The sequence below is a fragment of the Hippopotamus amphibius genome, chromosome 13, assembly GCF_030028045.1.
Source record: "Hippopotamus amphibius kiboko isolate mHipAmp2 chromosome 13, mHipAmp2.hap2, whole genome shotgun sequence".
Lineage (NCBI taxonomy): Eukaryota > Metazoa > Chordata > Mammalia > Artiodactyla > Hippopotamidae > Hippopotamus > Hippopotamus amphibius.
Window position 1 is genome coordinate 6,511,890 of NC_080198.1, and position 20,753 is coordinate 6,532,642.

Genomic DNA, 20,753 nt, shown 5'->3' on the forward strand with positions numbered 1-20,753 from the left:
ACGTACAGCTCTCTCCCCTCATTGGTTACATTTACTCCTAGGTATTTTATTCTTTCTGATGCAGTTATGATGGATTGTTTTCATAATTTCTTTTATGATAGTTCATTGTTAGTGTGTGGAAATGCAAGAGATTTTTGTATATTGATTTTGTATCCTGCAACTTTATTAAATTTTTATTATTTCTAACAGTTTTTTGGTGGTCTTGAGGATGTTCTATATATAACATCATATCATCTCCAAATACTGACTGCTTTACTTTTTCCGTTCCAATTTGGATGCCTTTTATTTCTTTTTCTTGCCGGATTGCTCTGGCTGGGACTTCCAATACTTGGATAAGTAAAAGTGGCAAGTGTGGGCATCCTTGTCCTCTTCCTGATCTTAGGGGAAAAGCTTTCAGTTTTTCACCATTGAGTATGATGTTAGCTATGGGCTTGTCATATATTGTCTTTACCTTCTATACCCACTTGTTGAGAGTTTTATCATAAACAGATGCTGAATTTAATCAGATGCTTTTTCTGCATCTGTTGAGATAATTGTATGATTTTTATCCTTCATTTTGTTAATGTGTATCACCTGGATTGATTTGTGGGTGTTAAATGAGCCTTGCATCCCTGAAATAATTCTTACTTGATCATGGTGTATGATCCTTTAATGTATTGTTGAATTGGGTTTGCTGATATTTTGTTGAGGATTTTATCATCTATGTTCATAGTTATTGGTCTGTTTAGGTTTTTGGTTTCTTTTTTTTTTTTTTTAATTTTTAATTTTTTTATTTTTTACAATAAACTGCATATATTTAGACTGTACAATTTGATGGCTCCCAGTTCATTCCCCCCGCCAACCCTTCCCGCTTTCCCCACTTGGTGTCCATATGTTTGTTCTCTACATCTGTGTCTCTATTTCTCCCTTGCAAACCAGTTGATTTCTACCACTTTCCTATAATCCACATATATGTGTTAATATACAATATTTGTTTTTCTCTTTCTGACTCACTTCACTCTGTATGACAGTCTCTAGGTCCATCCATGTCTCTACAAATGTCCCAGTTTCATTGCTTTTTACAGCTGAGTAATATTCCATTGTATGTATGTACCACATCTTCTTTATCCATTCATCTGTTGATGGACATTTAGGTTGCTTCCATGTCCTGGCTATTGTAAGTAGTGCTGCAGTGAACATTGGAGTGCATGTGTCTTTTTGAATGATGGTGTTCTCTGGGTATATGCCCAGGAGTGGGATTGCTGGGTCATATGGTAGTTCTACTTTTAGTTTTGCAAGGAACCTCCATACTGTTCTCCATAGTGGCTGTATCCATTTACATTCCCACCAGCAATGCAAGAGCGTTCCCTCTTCTCCACACCCTCTCCACCATTTACTGTTTGTAGAGTTTCTGATGAAGTCCATTCTGATTCGTGTGAGGTGATACCTCATTGTGGTTTTGATTTGCATTTCTCTAAGAATTAGTGATGTTGAGCAGCTTTTCATGTGCCTCTTGGCCATCCATATGTCTTCTTTGCAGAAATACCTATTTAGGTCTTCTGCCCATTTTTTGATTGGGTTGTTTTTTTGATATTGAGCTGTATGAACTGTTTATATATTTTGGAGATTAATCCTTTGTTGATTCGTTTGCAAATATTTTCTCCCATCCTGAGGGTTGTCTTTTCGTCTTGCTTATAGTTTCCTTTGCTGTGCAGAAGCTTTGAAGATTCATTCATAAGATCCCACTTATTTATTTTTGTTTTTATTTCCATTATTCTAGGGAGTGGATCAAAAAAGATTTTGCTGTTATTTACGCTGAAGAGTGTTCTTCCTTTGTTTTCCTCTGGGACTTTTATAGTGTCTGGCCTTACATTTAAGTCTTTTATCCATTTTGAGTTTATTTTTGTGTATGGTGTTAGGAAGTGTTCTAATTTCATTCTTTTACATGTAGCTGTCCAGTTTTCCCAGCACCACTTATTGAAGAGGCTACCTTTTCTCCATTGTATATCCTTGCCTCCTTTGTCATAGATTAGTTGACCGTAGTTTATCTCTGGGCTTTCTGTCCTGTTCCATTGATCTGTATTTCTGTTTCTGTGCCAGTACCATACTGTCTTGATCACTGTAGCCTTGTAGTATAGCCTGAAGTCAGGAAGCCTGATTCCACCAATTCCATCTTTCCTTCTCAAGATTGCTTTGGCTATTCAGGGTCTTTTGTGTTTCCATACAAATCATAAGATTTCTTGTTCTGTGGAAAATGCCACTGGTAATTTGATCGGGATTGCATTGAATCTGTAAATTGCTTTTGGTAATATAGTCATTTTCATAATGTTGATTCTTCCAATCCAAGAACATGGTATGTCCCTCCATCTGTTTGTGTCATCTTTGATTTCTTTCATTAGTATCTTGTAGTTTTTTGAGTACAGGTCTTTTACCTTCTTGCTTAGGTTTATTCCTAGGTATTTTATTCTTTTTGTTGCAATGGTGAATGGGATTGTTTCCTTCATTTCTCTTTCTGATCTTTCATTGTTAGTGTATAGAAATGCAAGAGATTTCTGTGTGTTAATTTTGTATCCTGCAGCTTTACCAAATTCATTGATTAGCTCAAGTAGTTTTCTGGTGGCATCTTTAGGGTTTTCTATGTATAGTATCATGTCATCTGCAAACAGTGACAGTTTTACTTCTTTTCCAATGTGGATTCCTTTTATTTCTTTTTCTTCTCTGATTGCTGTGGCAAGGACTTCCAAAACTATGTTGAATATTAGTGGCGAGAGTGGACATCCTTTTCTCGTTCCTGATCTTAGAGGGAATGCTTGCAGTTTTTCACCATTGAGAATGATGTTTGCTGTGGGTTTGTTATATATGGCCTTTATTATGTTGAGGTAGGTTCCCTCTATGCCCACCTTCTGGAGAGTTTTTATCATAAATGGGTGTTGAATTTTGTCAAAAGCTTTTTCTGCATCTGTTGAGATGATCATGTGGTTTTTATCCTTCAGTTTGTTAATATGGTGTGTCACATTGATTGATTTGCGTATGTTGAAGAATCCTTGCATTCCAGGGATAAACCCCACTTGATCATGGTGTATGATCCTTTGAATGTGTTGTCAGATTCTGTTGGCTAGTATTTTGTTGAGGATTTTTGCATCTAAATTCATCAGTGATATTGGTCAGTAGTTTTCTTTTTTCGTAGTATCTTTGTCTGGTTTTGGTATCGGGATGATGGTGGCTTCATAAAATGAGTTTGGGAGTGTTCCTTCCTCTGCAATGTTTTGGGAGAGTTTGAGAAGGATGAGTGTTAGCTCTTCTCTAAATGTTTGATAGAATTCACCTGTGAATCCATCTGGTCCTGGACTTTGGTTTGTTGGGAGATTTTTAATCACACTTTCAATTTCATTACTTGTGATTGGTCTGTTCGTATTTTCTATGTCTTCCTGATTCAATCTTGGAAGGTTATACCTTTCTAAGAATCTGTCCATTTCATCCAGGTTGTCCATTTTATTGGCATATAGTTGCTTGTAGTAGTCTCTTATGGTGCTTTTTATTTCTGCAGTGTCCATTGTAACATCTCCTGTTTCATTTCTAATTTTAGTGATTTGAGTCCTCTCCCTCTCTTTCTTGATGAGTCTTGCTAGAGGTTTGTCAATTTTATCTATCTTCTCAAAGAACCAGCTTTTATTTTTATTGATTTTTGCTATTGTTTTCTTTGTCTCTATTTCATTGATTTCTGCTCTGATCTTTATGATGTCTCTCCATCTACTAACTTTGGGTTTTGTTTGCTCTTCTTTCTCTAGGTTCTTTAGGTGTAAGATTAGATTGTTTATTTGGGATTTTTCTTGTTTCTTGAGGTAGGATTGTATCGCTATAAACTTCCCTCTTAGAACTGCCTTTGCTGCATCCCATAGGTTTTGGATCGTGTTTTCATTGTCATTTGTCTCTAGGTATTTTTTGATTTCCTCTTTGATTTATTCAGTGATCTCTTGGTTATTTAGTAGCATATTGTTTAGCCTCCATGTGTTTGTGTTTTTTACAGGTTTTTTTTTCCTGTAATTGATTTCTAATCTCATAGCGTTGTGGTCAGAAAAGATGCTTGATATGATTTCAATTTTCTTGAATTTACCAAGGCTTGATTTATGACCCAAAATGTGATCCTGGAGAATGTTCCATGTGCACTTGAGAAGAATGTGTAATCTGCTGGTTTTGGTTGTAATGTCCTATAGATTATCTCTTAAATCAAGGTGATTTATTGTGTCATTTAAAGGTTGTGTTTCCTTATTAATTTTCTGTGTGGATGATCTGTTCATTGGTGTAAGTGGGTGTTAAAGTCCCCCACTATGATTTCCTCTTTCATAGTTGTTAGCATTTGCCTTATGTATTGAGGTGCTCCTATATTGGGTGCATATATATTTATAATTGTTATCTCTTCTTGTTGGATTGATCCCTTGATCTTTATGTAGTGTCCTTTCTTGTCTCTTGTAACATTTTTTATTCTAAAGTCTATTTTATCTGATGTATCACTACTCCAGCTTTCTTTTGATTTCCATTTGCATGTAATATCTTTTTCCATCCCTTCACTTTCAGTCTGTATGTGTCCCTAGGTGTGAAGTGAGTCTCTTGTAGACAGCATATATATGGGTCTTGTTTTTGTATCCATTCAGCCAGTCTGTGTCTTTTGGTTGGTGCATTTACTCCATTTACATTCAAGGTAATTATTGATATGTATGTTCCTATTACCATTTTCTTAATTGTTCTCTTTTTGTTTCTGTAGGTCCTTTTCTTCTCTTGTGCTTCCCACTTAGAGAAGTTCCTTTAGCATTTGTTGTAGGACTGGTTTGGTGGTGCTGAATTCTCTTAGCTGCTGCTTGTCTGTAAAGCTTTTGATTTCTCTGTCAAATCTGAATGAGATCCTTGCTGGGTAGAGTATTCTTGGCTGTAGGTTCTTCCCTTTCATCACTTGAAATATATCATGCCACTCCTTTCTGGCTTGCAGAGTTTCTGCTGAGAAATCAGCTGTTAACCTTATGGGAGTTCCCTTGTATGTTATTTGTCATTTTTCCCTTGTTGCTCTTAATAACTTTTCTCTGTCTTTAATTGTTATCAATTTGACTACAATATGTCTTGGCGTGTTTCTCCTTGGGTTTATCCTGTCTGGGACTCTCTGCACTTCCTGGACTTGGCTAGCTATTTCCTTTCCCATGTTAGGGAAGTTTTCAACTATAATCTCTTCCAGTATTTTCTCAGGTCCTTTCTTTCTCTCTTCTCCTTCTGGGACCCCTACAATGGGAACGTTGGTGCGTTTAACGTTGTCCCAGAGGCCTCTTAGGCTGTCTTCAGTTCTTTCCATTCTTTATTCTTTTCTGCATCAGTTATTACCACCATTCTGTCTTCCAGGTCACTTATTTGCCCTTCTGCCTCAGTTAATCTCCTATTGGTTCCTTCTTATGTATTTTTCATTTCAGTTATTGTATTGCATATCTCTGTTTGTTTGTTCTTTAATTCTTCTAGGTCTTTGGTAAACTTTTCTTGCAGCTTTTCGCTCTTTACATCCAGTCTTTTTTCAAAGTCCTGGATCATCTTCACCATCATTATTCTGAATTCTTTTTCCGGAAGAGTGCCTATCTCCTCCTCATTTAGTTGCTTTTCTGGTGTTTAATCTTGCCCCTTCATCTGGTACAAAGTCTTTTGCCTTTTCAGTTTCTCTGTCTTTCTGTGGCTGTGATTTTCAGTTCCACAAGATGAAATACTGCTGATGCTGCTTGATTCTGATGTCTGCCCTCTTGTGGAGGAAGCTGTCTAGGAGGCTTGTGGGTGCTTTGTGATGGGAGGGACTGATGGTGGGTTGGGCTGGGTGGGCAGAGGTCAGTAAAACTTTAATCCAATTTGGTGGGTGGAGCTCATTGAGACTTTAATCTGCTTGTCTGCCAATGGGTGGGGCTGTGTTCCCACCCTGGTGGTCGTTTGGCCTGAGGTCACCCAGCACTGGAGCTTACAGGCTCTTTGGTGGAGCTAATGGTGGACTCTGGAAGGGCTCACACCAATGAGCACTTCTCAGAACCCCTGCTGCCGGTGGCCTGGTCTCCTCGGTGAGCCACAGCTGCCCCCCACCTCAGCAGGCAACCCTCCAACACCAGCAGGTAGGTCTGGTTCAGTCTCCTGTGGGGTCACTGCTCCTTCCCCCTGGGTCCTGGTGAGCACACTTTCTTGTGTGCCCTCCAAGAGGGGAGTCTCCATTTCCCCCAGTCTGGTGGAGGTCCTGCAATCAAATCCTGCTGGCTTTCAAAGTCTGATTCTCTGGGGATTCCTTCTCCTGTTGCTGGACCTCTAGGTTAGCAAGCCTGACGTGGGGCTCAGAACCCTCAGGACTCCTGTGGTGTAACTGTTCTCCAGCTTGTGAGTCACCCACCCAGCATTTATGGGATTTGATTTTAACACGATTGCGCCCCTCCTACTGTCTCATTGTGGCTTCTCCTTTGTCTCTGGATGTGGGGTGGGGTTTTTTTGGTGAGTTCCAGTGTCTTTCTGTTGATGATTGTTCAGCAGTTAGTTGTAATTCCAGTGCTCTTGCAAGAGGGAGTGAGCACATGTCCTCCTACTCCACCATCTTGATTCTTCTCCCCTCCTATTTCATTTCTGATTTTATTTGAGCCCTTTTTTTGTGTGTGTGAGTCCAGCTAAAGGTCTGTCAATTTTATTTATCATTTCAAAGAACCAGCTCTTAGTTTCATTGATCTTTTTCTATTGTCTTTTCAGTCCCTACTTCATTTATTTCTGCTATGATTTTTTGTTACTTCCTTTCTTCCACTAACTTTGGGCTTCATTTGTTGTTCTTTTTCTGGTTCCTTGAGGTGTAAAGTTAGGGTGTTTTTGAGATTTTCTTTGTTTCTTCAGGTAGGTATTTATCACTGCGAACTTCCCTCTTAGGACTACTTTTGCTGCATCTCATAAATTTTGGTGTGTTGTATTTCCATTTTCATTTGTCTGCAAGTATTTTTTGTATTACTCTTCTGATTTGTTAACCCATTGGTTGTTCGGTAGCATGTTGTTTATTCTCCACATATTTGTGGATTTTCCAGTTTTCTTCTTATAGTTGATTTCTAGTTTCTTATCATTGTGGTCAGAAAAGAGGTTTGACAGGATTTCAGTCTTAAATTTATTATGACTTTTTTGTGGCCTAACATAAGATCTATCCTGGATAATGTTCCATGTGTACTTGATAGGAAAGTATGCAGGCATACCATGGAGATAGTGCAGGTTCAGTTCCAGACCACCACAATAAAGGGAATATCACAATAAAGGTAGTCACATGAATTTTTCGGTTTCCCAGTGCACATAAAAGTTATGTTTAAACTCTGCTAGTCTACTAAGTGTCCAGTAATAGCATTATGTCTAAAAAAAACTGTACATACTTTAATTTGAAAATGCTTTAGTACTAAAAATCTAACCATCATCTGAGCCTTTAACAAGTCATAATATTTTTGCATCCGTAACATCAAAGATCACTCATCACAGATCACCAAAACAAATGTAATAATGAAAAAGTTTGAAATATTGTGAGAATTACCAAAATGTGACACAGACAGGAAGAGAGTAAATGCTGTTGGAAAAATGGTGCCCACTGACTTGCTTAACATAGAGTTGCCACAGCCTTCAGTTTGTGAAGAACTCAGTGTTTATCAAGCTCAGTGAAACAAGACACAATAAAATGAGGTGTGCCTATAGTCTGCTGCTTTTGGATGGAACGTTGACTATATATCTGTAAAGTCCATCTGGTCCAGTGTGTCCTTGAAGGCCATTTTCAGTCTGGATGATCTATCCATTGACATAACCCCACTATTATTGTATTGCTGCCTATATCTCCCTTTAAGTCTGTTAATATTTGCTTTATATATTTTAGTTCTCCTGTGTTGAGTGCATAAATGTTTACAAACATTACATCCTCTTGTGGGATTGACACCTTTATCGTTATCTAATGCCCTTCTTTGTCTCTCATTACAGTCTCTGTATTAAAGTCTATCTTGTCTGATACAAGTATAGCTACCCGAGCTTTTCTGGTTTCCATTTGCATGAAACATCTTTTTCCATCCCTTCTTTTTCAGTCTTTGTGTGTCTTTAAATCTGAAGAGAGTCTCTTATAGGAAGCATATAGATGGGTCTTGTTTTTTTAATCCAGTCAACCACTCTGTGGTGTCTTTTGATTGGAGAATTTAGTCCATTTACACTTAAATTATTGATAGCTATGTACTTATTGCCATTTTCTTCTCTTCTGGCTTTTTGTAGTTCTCTCTTCCTTTATGGTTTGATGACCTTTAATGGTATGCTTAGATTCCTTTCTCGTTATCTTTTGTGTATCTACTGTAGGTTTTTGCTTTGTCGTTACCATGAAGTTTACATTTAACAACCCATATTAATAACAGTCTATTTTAAGTGGAGAGCAACTTAAGTTTGAACCCATTCTAAAGCTTTACTTTAAAAAAAAAAAATTGATTTATTTTTGCTGCACCAGGTCATAGTAGTGGCATGCTGGATCTTCATTGCGGCATGCAGACTTCTCAGTTGCATCATGGAGACATCGTGGCTTGTGGACTTCTTAGTTGCAGCAAGCATGCAGGATATAGTTCCCCAACCAGGGATCGAACCTGGGCCCCCTGCACTGGGGGTGCGGAGTCTTACCCACTGGACCACCAGGGAAGTTGCTAAAGCTCTACATTTTGACCCTTCCCCATCCACCTTTTATGTTTTGATGTCACATTTTACATCTTTTTGTATTGTGTATCTTTTAACTAATTACTGTAGTTCCAGTTTTTATTACTTCCTAAACATTCATAATAGCTTTATAAGCAATTAATCCACTACCTTTTATACATATCTACCTTATGAGTAAAAAACATATGGAAAGTTTATACTTATATATGTTTTCTTGTTACTAATTAGCACCCTTTTTAGCTTAAAGAAGTCCCTTTAACATTCCTCGTAAGGCCAGTTTAGTGGTGATGAACTCCTTTAGCTTTTGCTTGTCTGGAAAACTATCTTTCCTTTAATTCTGAATGGTAACTTTGCCAGGTAGAGTATCCTTGGTTGGAAGTTTTTTTTTCTTTCAGCACTTTGAGATTCATTTGTTATCCTGATCGTAGTAATGGTTTTATGGGGTATACCAATGTCAAAGTTCATCCACGTGTGCACTTTCTGTGCTGTTAATGCTGGATCTCAAAGCTGTCTTTTTTTTTTTTTTTTTAAATTATTTTATTGGCTGTGTTGGGTCTCCTTTTGCTGCGCGCGGGCTTTCTTTAGTTGCGGTGAGTGGGGGCTACTCTTCATTGTGGTGCGCAGGCTCCTCATTGCTGTGGCTTCTCTTGTTGTGGAGCACAGGCTCTAGGCGCATGGGCTCCAGTAGTTGCAGCACATGGGCTCGATAGTTGTGGCTCACGGGCTTAGTTGCTCCGCGGCATGTGGGATCTTCCTGGAGCAGGGATCAAACCTGTGTCCCCTGCATTGGCAGGTGGATTCTTAACCACTGTGCCACCTAGGAAGCCCTCAAAGCTGTCTTTAAAATTTGGAGTGTAAAGAGTGCAAACTGTCAGACTTCCATGGTGGTCCAGTGGTAAAGCGTCCATCTTACAATGCAGGGGGTGTGGGTTCGATCCCTGGTTAGGGAACTAAGATCCCACATGCTGTGGGGCCACGAAACCTGCATGCCACAACTACTAAGCCCACGCATCTCAACTAGAGAGCACATGTGCCCTGGAGCCCATGCACCACAACTAGAGAGAAGCCCACGCACCACAGTGAAGAGCCCTTGCACCAAAATGAAAGATCCTACATGCCACAACAAAGATCCCGTGTGCTGCAACTAAGACCCAATGCAGCCAAAAATGAAAATAATTAATTTAATTTAATAAATATTAAAAAAAAATGCAAACTGTTACTGGTATGCAAGAACTCAATGACTGTTGTTTCCATGAGCCCTTCCTGAGGTATCTACCAGAGAATAAGTTTTAGATAACAAAAATGGCTAGAAAGACATCCACATAAATATACAGTTGTGAAGAACTAAGACTGAACAAGGTCTTGATCTATCTAAGACAGATAGAGGATAACTGTTAAAAAACGGTGTGCAGGATAAGCAGCTGGAGATCTGGACTCTTTAATGTTAGTACATTCACATGAAATAACCCCCCAAAAAACTGGAGGGGGGGGGAGAATGGGGAGGGCATTGCAAACACTTGTTGAAATGTTATTAGTGATCATATTGACAATATTATTCTGAGACTGTTCTGCTATGTGTTAAACAGAGTAAACAGTTATGTACCAGTGAGCAAACCTAACACCAGAAATACACTTGCAGTACAGTTTCTCACTAAAAGAAACCAGAGCTCTTAAGGAAAGGGCTGATCCCAGGTCTGAGGCAGGAAAGGTACAAACATCTTGTCATACCAGATAGAAATGGTCAGTGACATACTTTTTGACATACTAGGGTTATGTCAAAGGAGCCAACTTGAACAGGCTCACACTGCCAACGATGGGCAGTTTAAGGGTAAAAAATTAGAATAATTGCAATGAACTGAAACCCAATGTCCATTGACAGCTGAATCCGTAAAGATGTGGTGTATATATGTATACACACATACACACACAAACACAGTGGAATATTATTCAGCCATAAAAAGAATGAAATAATGCCATTTACAGCAACATGGGTGGACCTAGAGATTATCATACAAATGAAGTAAGTCAGACAGAGAAAGACAAATATCATATGATATTGCTTATATATGGAATCTTAGAAAATGATACAAAACAGAAATAGACTCACAGACATAGAAAACAAACTTATAGGACTTCCCTTGCGGTCCAGTGGTTAAGACTTCGCACTCCCAATGCAGGTGGCAGGGGTTTGATCCCTGATTGGGGAACTAAGATCCCGCATGCTGTATGGTGTGGCCAAAAAAAAAAAAAAAAAAAAAAACAGAAAGAAACAAATTTATGGTTACCAAAGGGGAAAGGAAGGGAAAATAATTAGGAGTTTGGTATTAACGGACACATACTATTATATATAAAATAGATAACCAACAAGGACTCACTGTAGAGCACAGGGAACTCTATTCAGTATCTTGTAATAACCTATAATGGACAAGAATCTGAAAAAGAATGTGTATCTGCAAGTGAATTACTTTGCGGTACACCTGAAACTAACACAGTATTGCAAATCAACTATATTTCAATAAAAAAGAGAATGTTGAAATTTAAAAAAATTTAAATGGCAAAACTAAACTAGTGCCTAAGAATGCACATTTGGGTGACAAAGCTAAAAAACAGAAATTAGAAATCAGAATAATGGTTATGTACAAGGGAAGAGAGGGACTGGGATTCAGGTAGGACATAAATGACAGGTAAATGGTAGTTTTATTTCTTGACCTGGGGGTGATTACGAGAGTGCTTTAGAGTTATTCATTAATCCATATTTACTTTGTGTGGTTTTCTGAATCTGTGCCCCGCCCTCCCTTCATATGTTTGGGAAATGTTCTGTTTCTTAAATTCCTGAGAGTCCCTAATTCCTACTTTAAATGCATGTTGCTGAAAAATACACACACTGTTAGGAATACTTGAAGAATACTTGGCAAATCCTTAGTTCATTAAAACAGCTATCCTGCATAATTCAGTCCTGAGAATTGGAGAGGAAATAAACATCAGCCTTGGGTCTACAGAAGTGGTGTCCTATTGCCAGGCAAAGGGGCAGAGTCACCACAAGTCCCCTTCCTTACAGATTGGCTGTAATGCTGTCAGCTGGGCCCCTGCTGTCGTACCTGGAAGCCTCATAGACCAGCCATCTGGGCAGAAGCCCAACTACATCAAGAAGTTTGCGTCAGGTGGCTGTGACAACCTCATCAAACTGTGGAAGTAAGTGGGGTTGGTGAACGTCTCATCTTCTACCCTACCTTGACTCAGCGTCAGTTCACCAGAAACGGGATCACCTCTTTTCCCCTTCTGCCCATAGAATACTGTCTTCAACCTGTCAGAAGACATCCTTTGAAAAAAAAGAAAACAAAAAAAACAAAAACTTGCCCTTTACTCAGGAGCTTTGACTCTTTGGAATTCACAACTGCTAGAGCCGACTTGTTGGCTGTGAAGGAACAGAGCATTTCCTGGGGTGCTTCTTTATAGCTGGTGAATCGAATAAAATTCTATAGGTTCAACAGCAAATGTTATCAGAAAGATGGAGTAGTGTCTCCACCCCTGTGGAGCCTATGGGGTGGGGGAGGAATGGAGGTGTGGGAATGGTGCCTGGGCTGCTGCCTGCTGCATTCTCCTTCCCATCTCCCCTGTTAGGGAGGAGGAGGACGGCCAGTGGAAGGAAGAGCAGAAGTTGGAAGCGCACAGTGACTGGGTTCGAGATGTGGCCTGGGCCCCCTCCATCGGCCTGCCTACCAGCACCATTGCCAGCTGCTCCCAGGTCAGCTCAGACCCATGCAAGTATCTCGTGTCAGTTAATCTCAGAAAGTCCCATCAGCCCTTACAGTCCCCCTAGGGGAGGTCCTTGAAGGGAAAAGGTAGGAGACAGGCACCTACAGACTACTGCAAATAATGGAGTACCTAGAGCCGGGTCATCACGCAGTGAAGCCTTAGAAGCCACAGTGGCTTTCTTCCACTGAGCCAAAAGCAAGACCAAATTCAGGATTAGTTTCCCCTCCTGACCCTTTTGTGGATAGGGAATGGAGGCACCCAGGCATCATTCTGAGTGTTCCCAAGCAAGGACCAGGAGCAATCTACCTACTCACTATTCCCAGAGAAATAACAAAATAAGACCGAGGAAAAGGTAGTTTTGTTTTGTTTTAGCTTGGTATGGTTTGGGGGGAGGGGGGTTGTTTTGTTTTTTGGTCCCTTCTTATTCTCTGATCTTGGCTTTTAGACAGCTGCACCCATTCAGTTGAGAAAGTACAGAGCCAGAGGGAGCCAAAACAAGGAAGTGACTTGGCAGACGTGAGGAAAGCCCCAGAGGAAATTTGAGAATTAGCAATGCAGACAAAATCCATACCTGAAACCAGTATGAGGAAAGGAACCTGGGAGACTCCTGGCCAATTTGAAGTGTGTTGCTGGGGTAAAGGGATAAAAGCAAGGGTGCTGGGCTGGAAATTGGTCTTCAAAGCTGTGAACACACAGGAAGTCCTTGGCTGTGCTTTGCCCTCAATCCCCCACCCTGTTCCTGCAGAGGTCCAATATAGTTCCAGCTTGAGAGGCTGTCACCAGGGCAGGATCGCTGCCCCGTTTCCTGACTCTAGCCTGTCTCTTCCCAGGATGGTCGAGTGTTCATTTGGACCTGTGATGATGCCTCGGGCAGTACGTGGTCCCCCAGACTGCTGCACAAGTTCAATGATGTTGTATGGCATGTGAGCTGGTCCATCACAGCCAACATCCTGGCCGTCTCAGGGGGAGACAATAAGGTACAGACACCCTGGTTCCACGACGTGGCACACAGGGCCCTGTGTATCTTCACTTTGCCCACTAGAGGGCTGAGTTGAATCTTCCATCTGACGGCAGGCTTGGGGGGAAGCTGAATGAAGACTGCTTTGAGTATGTCTCTTATTTACATCATTAATTCTAACAACCCCCCACCCAATCCCGAAGGGTGGTATATCCCGCTTATACAGATAGAAGGGAGGCTGACAGAGATTTGACTTGCATAGCGGTCATGAAGCTGTTCAATGGCATAGCCAATAATCAGACCCAAGGTAAATCCAAAGCTGCTGCCGTGGCAGCCCATCACTCTGACCCTTTGACAACCTCATCTCCATGGTAACAGTGACATGTAAAATACAGATAACAAAGTTTACCATCTTAACCATTTTTAAGTGTACAGTCTTGATGCATTCACATTATTGTGTAGCCATCACTGCCGTCAACCCAGAACTCTCCATCCCAAACAGAAATTCTGTGCTCTTCACTTCCCCATCCCCCTCCCCTAGCAACCCCCATTTTGCTCTCTGTCTCTGAATTATAAGGGACCTCCTGTAAGTAGAATTATAAGGGATGTGTCTTTTTGTGACTGGCTTATTTCACTTAGCATAGTGTCTTTTTTTGTGTCTTCTTTCTTTTTCTAATTGAAGTATGGTTGATTTACAGTGTTGTGTTAATTTCTACTGTACAGCGGAGTGATTCAGTTATATATACATTTTTTCATATTCCTTTCCATTATGATTTATTACAGGGTATTGAATATAGTTCCCTGTGCTATCCAGTAGGACCTTTTTGTTTATCCATTCTGTATATAATAGTTTGCATCTGCTAATCCCAAACTCCCAATCCATCCCTCCTGTACCACCCATCCACCTTGGCAACCAGAAGTCGGTTCTCCATGTCTTGGAGTCTGTTTCATAGTTAAGTTCATGTCATATTTAGACTTCACGTGTAAGTGATATCATATAATATTCGTCTTTCTCTGACTTACTTCACTTGATATGATAATCTCCAGGTCCATCCATGTTGCTGCAGATGGCATTATTTTGTTCTTTTTTATGGCTGAGTAATATTCCATTGTATATATGAGAGTGAGTAAAGAATTCTCCACACTCTGGCTGTAGAATTTGCAGAAGTTTTAATATACCTGGCGTGTGGATAATTTTTGACTCACCCTCGTATGTTCCACATCTTTTTTTTTTTTTTCTTTAATTTATTTTTTTGGCTGTGTTGGGTCTTAGTTGCTGCACACGGGCTTCCTCGTTGCCACTATTGGGGGCTGCTCTTTGTTGCGGAGCTTGGGCTTCTCATTGCAGTGGCTTCTCTTATTGCCGAGCATAGGCTCTAGGCGAGTGGCCCACGGGCTTAGTTGCTCCACGGAATGTGGGATATTCCCAGATAAGGGCTCGAACCCGTGTCCCCTGCATTGGCAAGTGGATTCTTAACCACTGCGCCACCAGGAAGTCCCCACATCTTTATCCATTTATCTGCCAGTGGACATTTAGGTTGTTTCCAAGTCTTGGCTATTGTAAATAGTGCTGCTGTGAACATAGGGGTGCATGTAGTGTTTTGAATTCTAGTTTTGTCTGGATATATGCCCAGGAGTGGGATTGCTGGATCATATTCATAGCTTTGTTTTTAATTTTTTGAGGAACCTCCATACTGTTTTCCATAGTGGCTGCACCAATTTACATTCCCACCAACAGTGCAGGAGGGTTCCCTTTTCTCCATGTCCTCTCCAGCATTTGTCATTTGTAGACTTTCTGATGATGGCCATTCTTACCAGTGCGAAGTGGCACCTCATTGTAGTTTTGATTTGCACTTAGCATAGTGTCTTCATCTGTGTTGTAGATCATCTACGTTACAGCGTATGTCATAGCTTCTTCCATCTGCAGGCTGAATAATACTCCATCGTGCCACATTTTATTTATCCATTTTCTGTTGATGGATGCTGGGACCTTCCACCTTTTGGCTGTTGTGAATAATCTGCTGTGCACATAAGTGTATAAGTAATACCTCTTCATGACCCTCTGCAGACAGCTTTTACCAAGCCTAGGGTCCCTTTTGTGTTCAGTGGTCCCAGAAAGATTCAGCAGGCACTATTCTAAAAGCCATAGAATTTGAGTTGGACTGATTCTCAAAGGACAGTTGATCAACCCAATTTCTAGTGAGTGCCATTGTCAGGACTAGAACCCAGGTCTTGTGGCACCAAGGACAGACCATCGTACCCTGACTGCCCTCAGTAATGTTTACAAATCAGTAGGCAGATGCCTGGTTGTACATTCCACGTTTTGGGGTCTGCTGTCTTTTATGCTTCTTACTCTTTCTTATAAGCCTGTTTCATACAAAGAGCTCAGCCCTGTTGCTGTCTTTATAGCATTCCTTCGCTGAAGGACTTCGAATGTTTTCACTCCAGAGCATTCTACACAGTACATGTTTAGTGAATAAAGTCTATCCCAGCAGTTCTTAAAATCTTTTTTTTTTTTTTTTTTTTTGGCTGCATTGGGTCTTCGTTGCTGCGTGTGGGCTTTCTTTAGTTGTGGCAAGCAGAGGCTACTCTTCGTTGGGATGCATGGGCTTCTCAGCTCGGTGGCTTCTCTTGTTGAGCACAGGCTCTAGGGCACATGGGCTTCAGTAGTTGTGGCATGTGAGCTAAGTAGTTGTGCACGTGCTTAGTTGCTCCACAGCATGTAGCATCTTCCCAGACCAGGACTCAAACCCGTGTCCCCTGCATTGGTGGATTCTTAACCACTGAGCCACCAGGGAAGTCCGAAATCATTTTTTTAATCAAGTTAATACATGTGCATAGCTTTAGGTAGTTTTCATTAGGTTATGAGTTTTTCTTTTAAATGCAGTCTGATTTTCCCTCTACAGGGGCAAACCTTGTCAACTCTTAGCTATTTCTTCTGCTGTTTACTTCAGTGTGTAAATAACATACCTAATGAAGTGTGTCTTCCTCTACCACAATTCTCAAACTTTAGCATCATTAAACGTGTTGAAAGGGATTACCCACCCCACCCCTAGAGCTTCTGAACTCGTGGATCTGGGCTGGGACCCCAAATTTTGCATTTTTAACAAGCTCTGAGATGCCGCAGACACTCTGGCACCCCGGTCGTCTCAGTGGAGCTCTGTCAGCTCGGTTAAGCAGCATCTGTGTTTGCATTATTATTAGTGTTGTCCTGATTTCACGGTACATCATCGTTCACAGCATGGCCCTCAGCTGCTGCTATTCATGCGCTTTTTAACGTTTTTTTCCACTTGTGAGATAGAATTGACGTATATCACTGTGTAAGTCAACAGTACACAGCATAAAGGTTTTGACGTGCATGTATTGTGGTGTGGTCACCACTATAAATTTCATTAGCATCCATCATCTCCTATAGATATGATGAAAAGAGAAAAAAATTATTTTCTTTGTGATGTGACCTCTTAGGGTCTACTCTCGACACTTTTCATATGTATTATACCTAAGTGTTAAGGAGTCATCGTGCTGTACGTTATAGACCTGGTACTCACTTCTCATGCAAGTGGAAGCTTGTGTGTTTTGGTCACCTTTCTCCTCTTCCTCTCTCCCACACATGGCCTCTAATAATTACAAATGTAGTACCTTTTTCTCTGAGTTTGGTTGTTTTTAGATAATACATCCAAGTGAGATAATACAGTATTTGTCTTTCTCTGTCTTATGTCACTGAACATAACGCCTGCAAGGTCCATGTATGTTCTCACAAATATCAAATATTCTTTGTTTTTTATGGCTGAATAACAGTCCATTGTGTGTGTGTATTTATATATAAATACAACTTCGTTACTCACCCCTCTACTGATGGACAGATAGGTTGTTTCCATGTATTGCTAATTGTAAATAATGCTGTTATGAACTTGCAGAGGCAGGTGTTTTCAAGTAGTGTTTCATTTCCTTTGGATTTATACCCAGAAGTGGAATTTTTGGAATATATGGCAGTTCTATTTTTAATTTTTTTACCTTGTTTTATTGAAGTATAGTTTATTTACAATGTTGTATTTCTAGTGTACAGCAAAGTGATTCAGAAGTTACACACATATATATACATTGTTTTTCGTATTCCTTTCCATTATGGTTTATTACATGATATTGAATGTAGTACCATGCGCTATAGAGTAGGACCTTGTTGTTTATGCATTCTATATATACTGCTATGCATTTCCTAATCCCAAACTCCCAATCCATCCCTCCCACACTCCCCATCCCCTTGGCAACCAGAAGTCTGTTCTGGAAGTCTCGGAGTCTCTTTCATAGATAATTCATATCATATTTTATGTTTCACATGTAAGTGATATTATACAATATTTGTCTTTCTCATTCTGACTGACTTCACTTGATATGATCCTCTCTAGGCCCATCCATATTGTTAAAAAATGGCACGATGTTGTTCTTATCTACAATAATGATAATTCCATTGTAAGTATGTACCACATCTTCTTTATACATTTCTGTCAATGGACATTTAGGTCGTTTCCCTGTCTTGCCTCTTCTAAATAGTGCTGCTGTAAACATAGGGCTGCACGTACATTTTCCAGTTATACTTTTATCTACTTATTCGGTGAGGAGTGGGATTGTCCAATCACATGGTTGCTCTGTGTGTGCTAGTTGAGGAGACTCCGTTCTGTTCTCCATATGAGTTATTACCAGATTGCACTCCCACCAGAATCAGAGGCGGGTTCCCTCTGCTCCCTTCACTGTTCGTAGACTTCTTGTTCGTGACCATTCTGACTGGTGCCAGGTGATGCCTCCTTGGAGTTAGCAGTGTTGAGCATCTTTCCATGCTCCTCTCTCTCTAACACTGTGAGTAAATGTACCTCTGGAAACTGGCTTCTTAAAGCAGGGCCCTGCTCTGAGTACCCATTTCTTTCATTTTTCACACCCTTTTATTTGTAGTTTTGATTTCTTTTGGCGTATTGTTGATTTACAGTGTTGTTCTTGTTTCCAGGGTACACCAACGTGATTCAGTAAACATATACATATATCTGTACTCTCTCGGATTCTCTTCTCATGTCAGTTATGACGGAGCATTAACTAGAGTTTCCTGTGCTCCAGAGTAGGTGCTTCTGGATTATCTGTTTTGTAAACATTACTGTCTACAGCTTAATCCCAGCTTCACAAATTACCGCCCTCAACCTTCAGGCTTGGTAACCCTAAATTTGTTTTCTAAGTCCGAGAGTCTCTGTCTGTTTTGTACATTAGTTCAGGTGTACCAATTTTTAGATTCCACGTCTTCAGGAAATCACATGATATCGGTCCTTCTGTACCTGACTGACTTCACCTAGTAAGATCATCTCTGGGTCCATCCACGTTGCTGCCAATGGCATGATTTCATTCTTCTGAGTGTTCACTCCATTCTTCACATGGACCACATTTGTTGTTTTTCCATTCACCCTGCGATGGACATGATGGTGGCTTCTATATCTTGGCTAATGTAAACTGTGCTGCGATCAGTGAATGTTGGCGGGTGACTGTGTTTTCAAAGTCTGGTTGTCAGCGGATATGTGCCCAGCAGTGGGCTTCCCGGATCCTGTGGTAGCTGTGCTTGTGTTTTAAGGAAGCTGCATAGTGTTCTCCATGGTGGGTCTACCTATTTAGGTTCCCCCTCCTCGGTACAGGAGGGTTCCCTTTTCTCCTCCATCTCTCCAGCATTTATTGTTCGCAGACTTTTTGAAGATGGCCATGGTGACCGGTGTGAGCCGACACCTCAATGGAGGTTTGATTTGCATTTCTCTGATGATCAGCCATGTTGAGCTTGTTTTCAGGTGGTTTTGTTGAAAACGGTGTGGGGAGGCTATTTCTGGAAGTGGGCTTCCTGAAAGTGAGCTCTGTTTTGAATTCTTTTTCGACTATCTACCCCAGAACTTTTCTTGAGGGCAGATGTCCTTTACAGCCTCCCAGACCTTGTGAATGTGAAGTGCCCCTGAGCACTGACATTAAAGTTGTTCTTCCAGGATGCGACCATAAGGCGGCAGCACTTCTACATGCTGAACTCTGGTTACCCCGGCAGCCTGAGCCTAAGGGAAAGTCATGTTCCTGAGCTGTGCAGTAGGGTAAATGTGTCAGCACAAACACCCAAGGGCTTGTATCTTATTACATCTCTCCCCCCCCCCCCACAGAAAACGATGTGTGGAGACTGTACCTCTGGAAGTGGGCTTCCTGAATGTGGGCTCCGTTTTGAATTCTCAGAATTCAGTGTACCTCTGGAAATTTGCACAGACAGTTTATTCACTTAGCTTAATTTGGTTTTCTGGTTTTCTCTCCTTTTTTTGCCCTAGTGTATAAAGGACCTGCTTTTAAGTTGTTTTGGGTTGAGGCGGTTGTGTCTTTTGATTTTCCCTCTGGCTGAGATCAGCTAGGCCAGATGGTGGGGTTTGTTTCCCTGCACCTTAAGGCTGCAGCATTAGGCTTCACAGCTTCCAGAATTCTCTGGTCGGGCTTGCTAGACAGGTGCGACTGGCTACTGTACCCACCCATAGGTCAGGCTGGAATTCCCTTCTCCTGGCATTCCACAGCAGGATGGGATCCAGAGCACGCCTGGCTTATTTTGAGGTGAGCTGAAGAGTCAGGAGTGTGCACTGAATTCCTGGTCACGTGAGGCCACTGAATTGACTCTACAGTCAGTGAATGCCACAGGCTGTGCGTTCAGTTCCAGTGTTAACAGAAGTGGGGTGTTGCCCTGCTCAGCGGCTTACCTGGTTGGGCAGTCCAAAGGCTGTATTCAGTAATAAGTTCAGCTATGAATTGCTCTCCTTTCTGTGGAAACAGCTCTAGGTAACTAATGCTTTCTTTGTGGTCTTGACTCAAGCCTACCTGTGCCCCAGGGTCCCTCTCGGAACAGACTTGCTTGGGCCTGCAGGTAGGGACTCAGTCTGTGGAGATCTGAGCGCTGTTAGTGGAAGCCCTTCCCCATCACAGTCAGATTCTCAGCAGCTGGGCCTCACGGATTCAGCTGTGATCCTGGTGGAGGAAAACCAGAGTATCAGCGCCTGCAAAGTGATGACTCTCAATGGTAGCGGGCAGGCAGTGTGGGTTGGATGTCAACCCTGGGCTGTTTTCCGACTGGAACAGCCAGAGCCTCAGGGGAGGCCTCTCCCAGTGGTGCTGTACCAGCTTCTGAAAGGGGCACTGTGCTCAACAGGTGGCCCCTTTTCTTACCTTCTAATGCGGTCGGTCTCAGCAGTGCAGGGGTGTTTCAGCCCTGAGCCATGTTGTAGCATTTGTGCAGCACTGTCTCATTCATGAATAGTTCTTCTTTTGAGGGAACGTGAAGCCAGGAACACCATCTTCGTGGCATCACTCTCCCTACTCC

The 20,753-nt window shown here is 41.3% G+C and overlaps 1 protein-coding gene across 3 annotated transcripts in view; it reads left to right on the forward strand.

The window, feature by feature from the left end:
- SEC13 (SEC13 homolog, nuclear pore and COPII coat complex component) overlaps positions 1-20,753 on the forward strand; it is a 41,018-nt gene that overhangs the window by 19,623 nt on the left and 642 nt on the right. For all 3 annotated transcript variants that reach the window (XM_057705188.1, XM_057705189.1, XM_057705187.1), the window contains 3 exons: positions 11,735-11,868; positions 12,298-12,421; positions 13,263-13,409. In XM_057705188.1, coding sequence (XP_057561171.1) covers positions 11,735-11,868; positions 12,298-12,421; positions 13,263-13,409 — 405 coding nt within the window. The remainder of the gene's footprint in view (positions 1-11,734; positions 11,869-12,297; positions 12,422-13,262; positions 13,410-20,753) is intronic.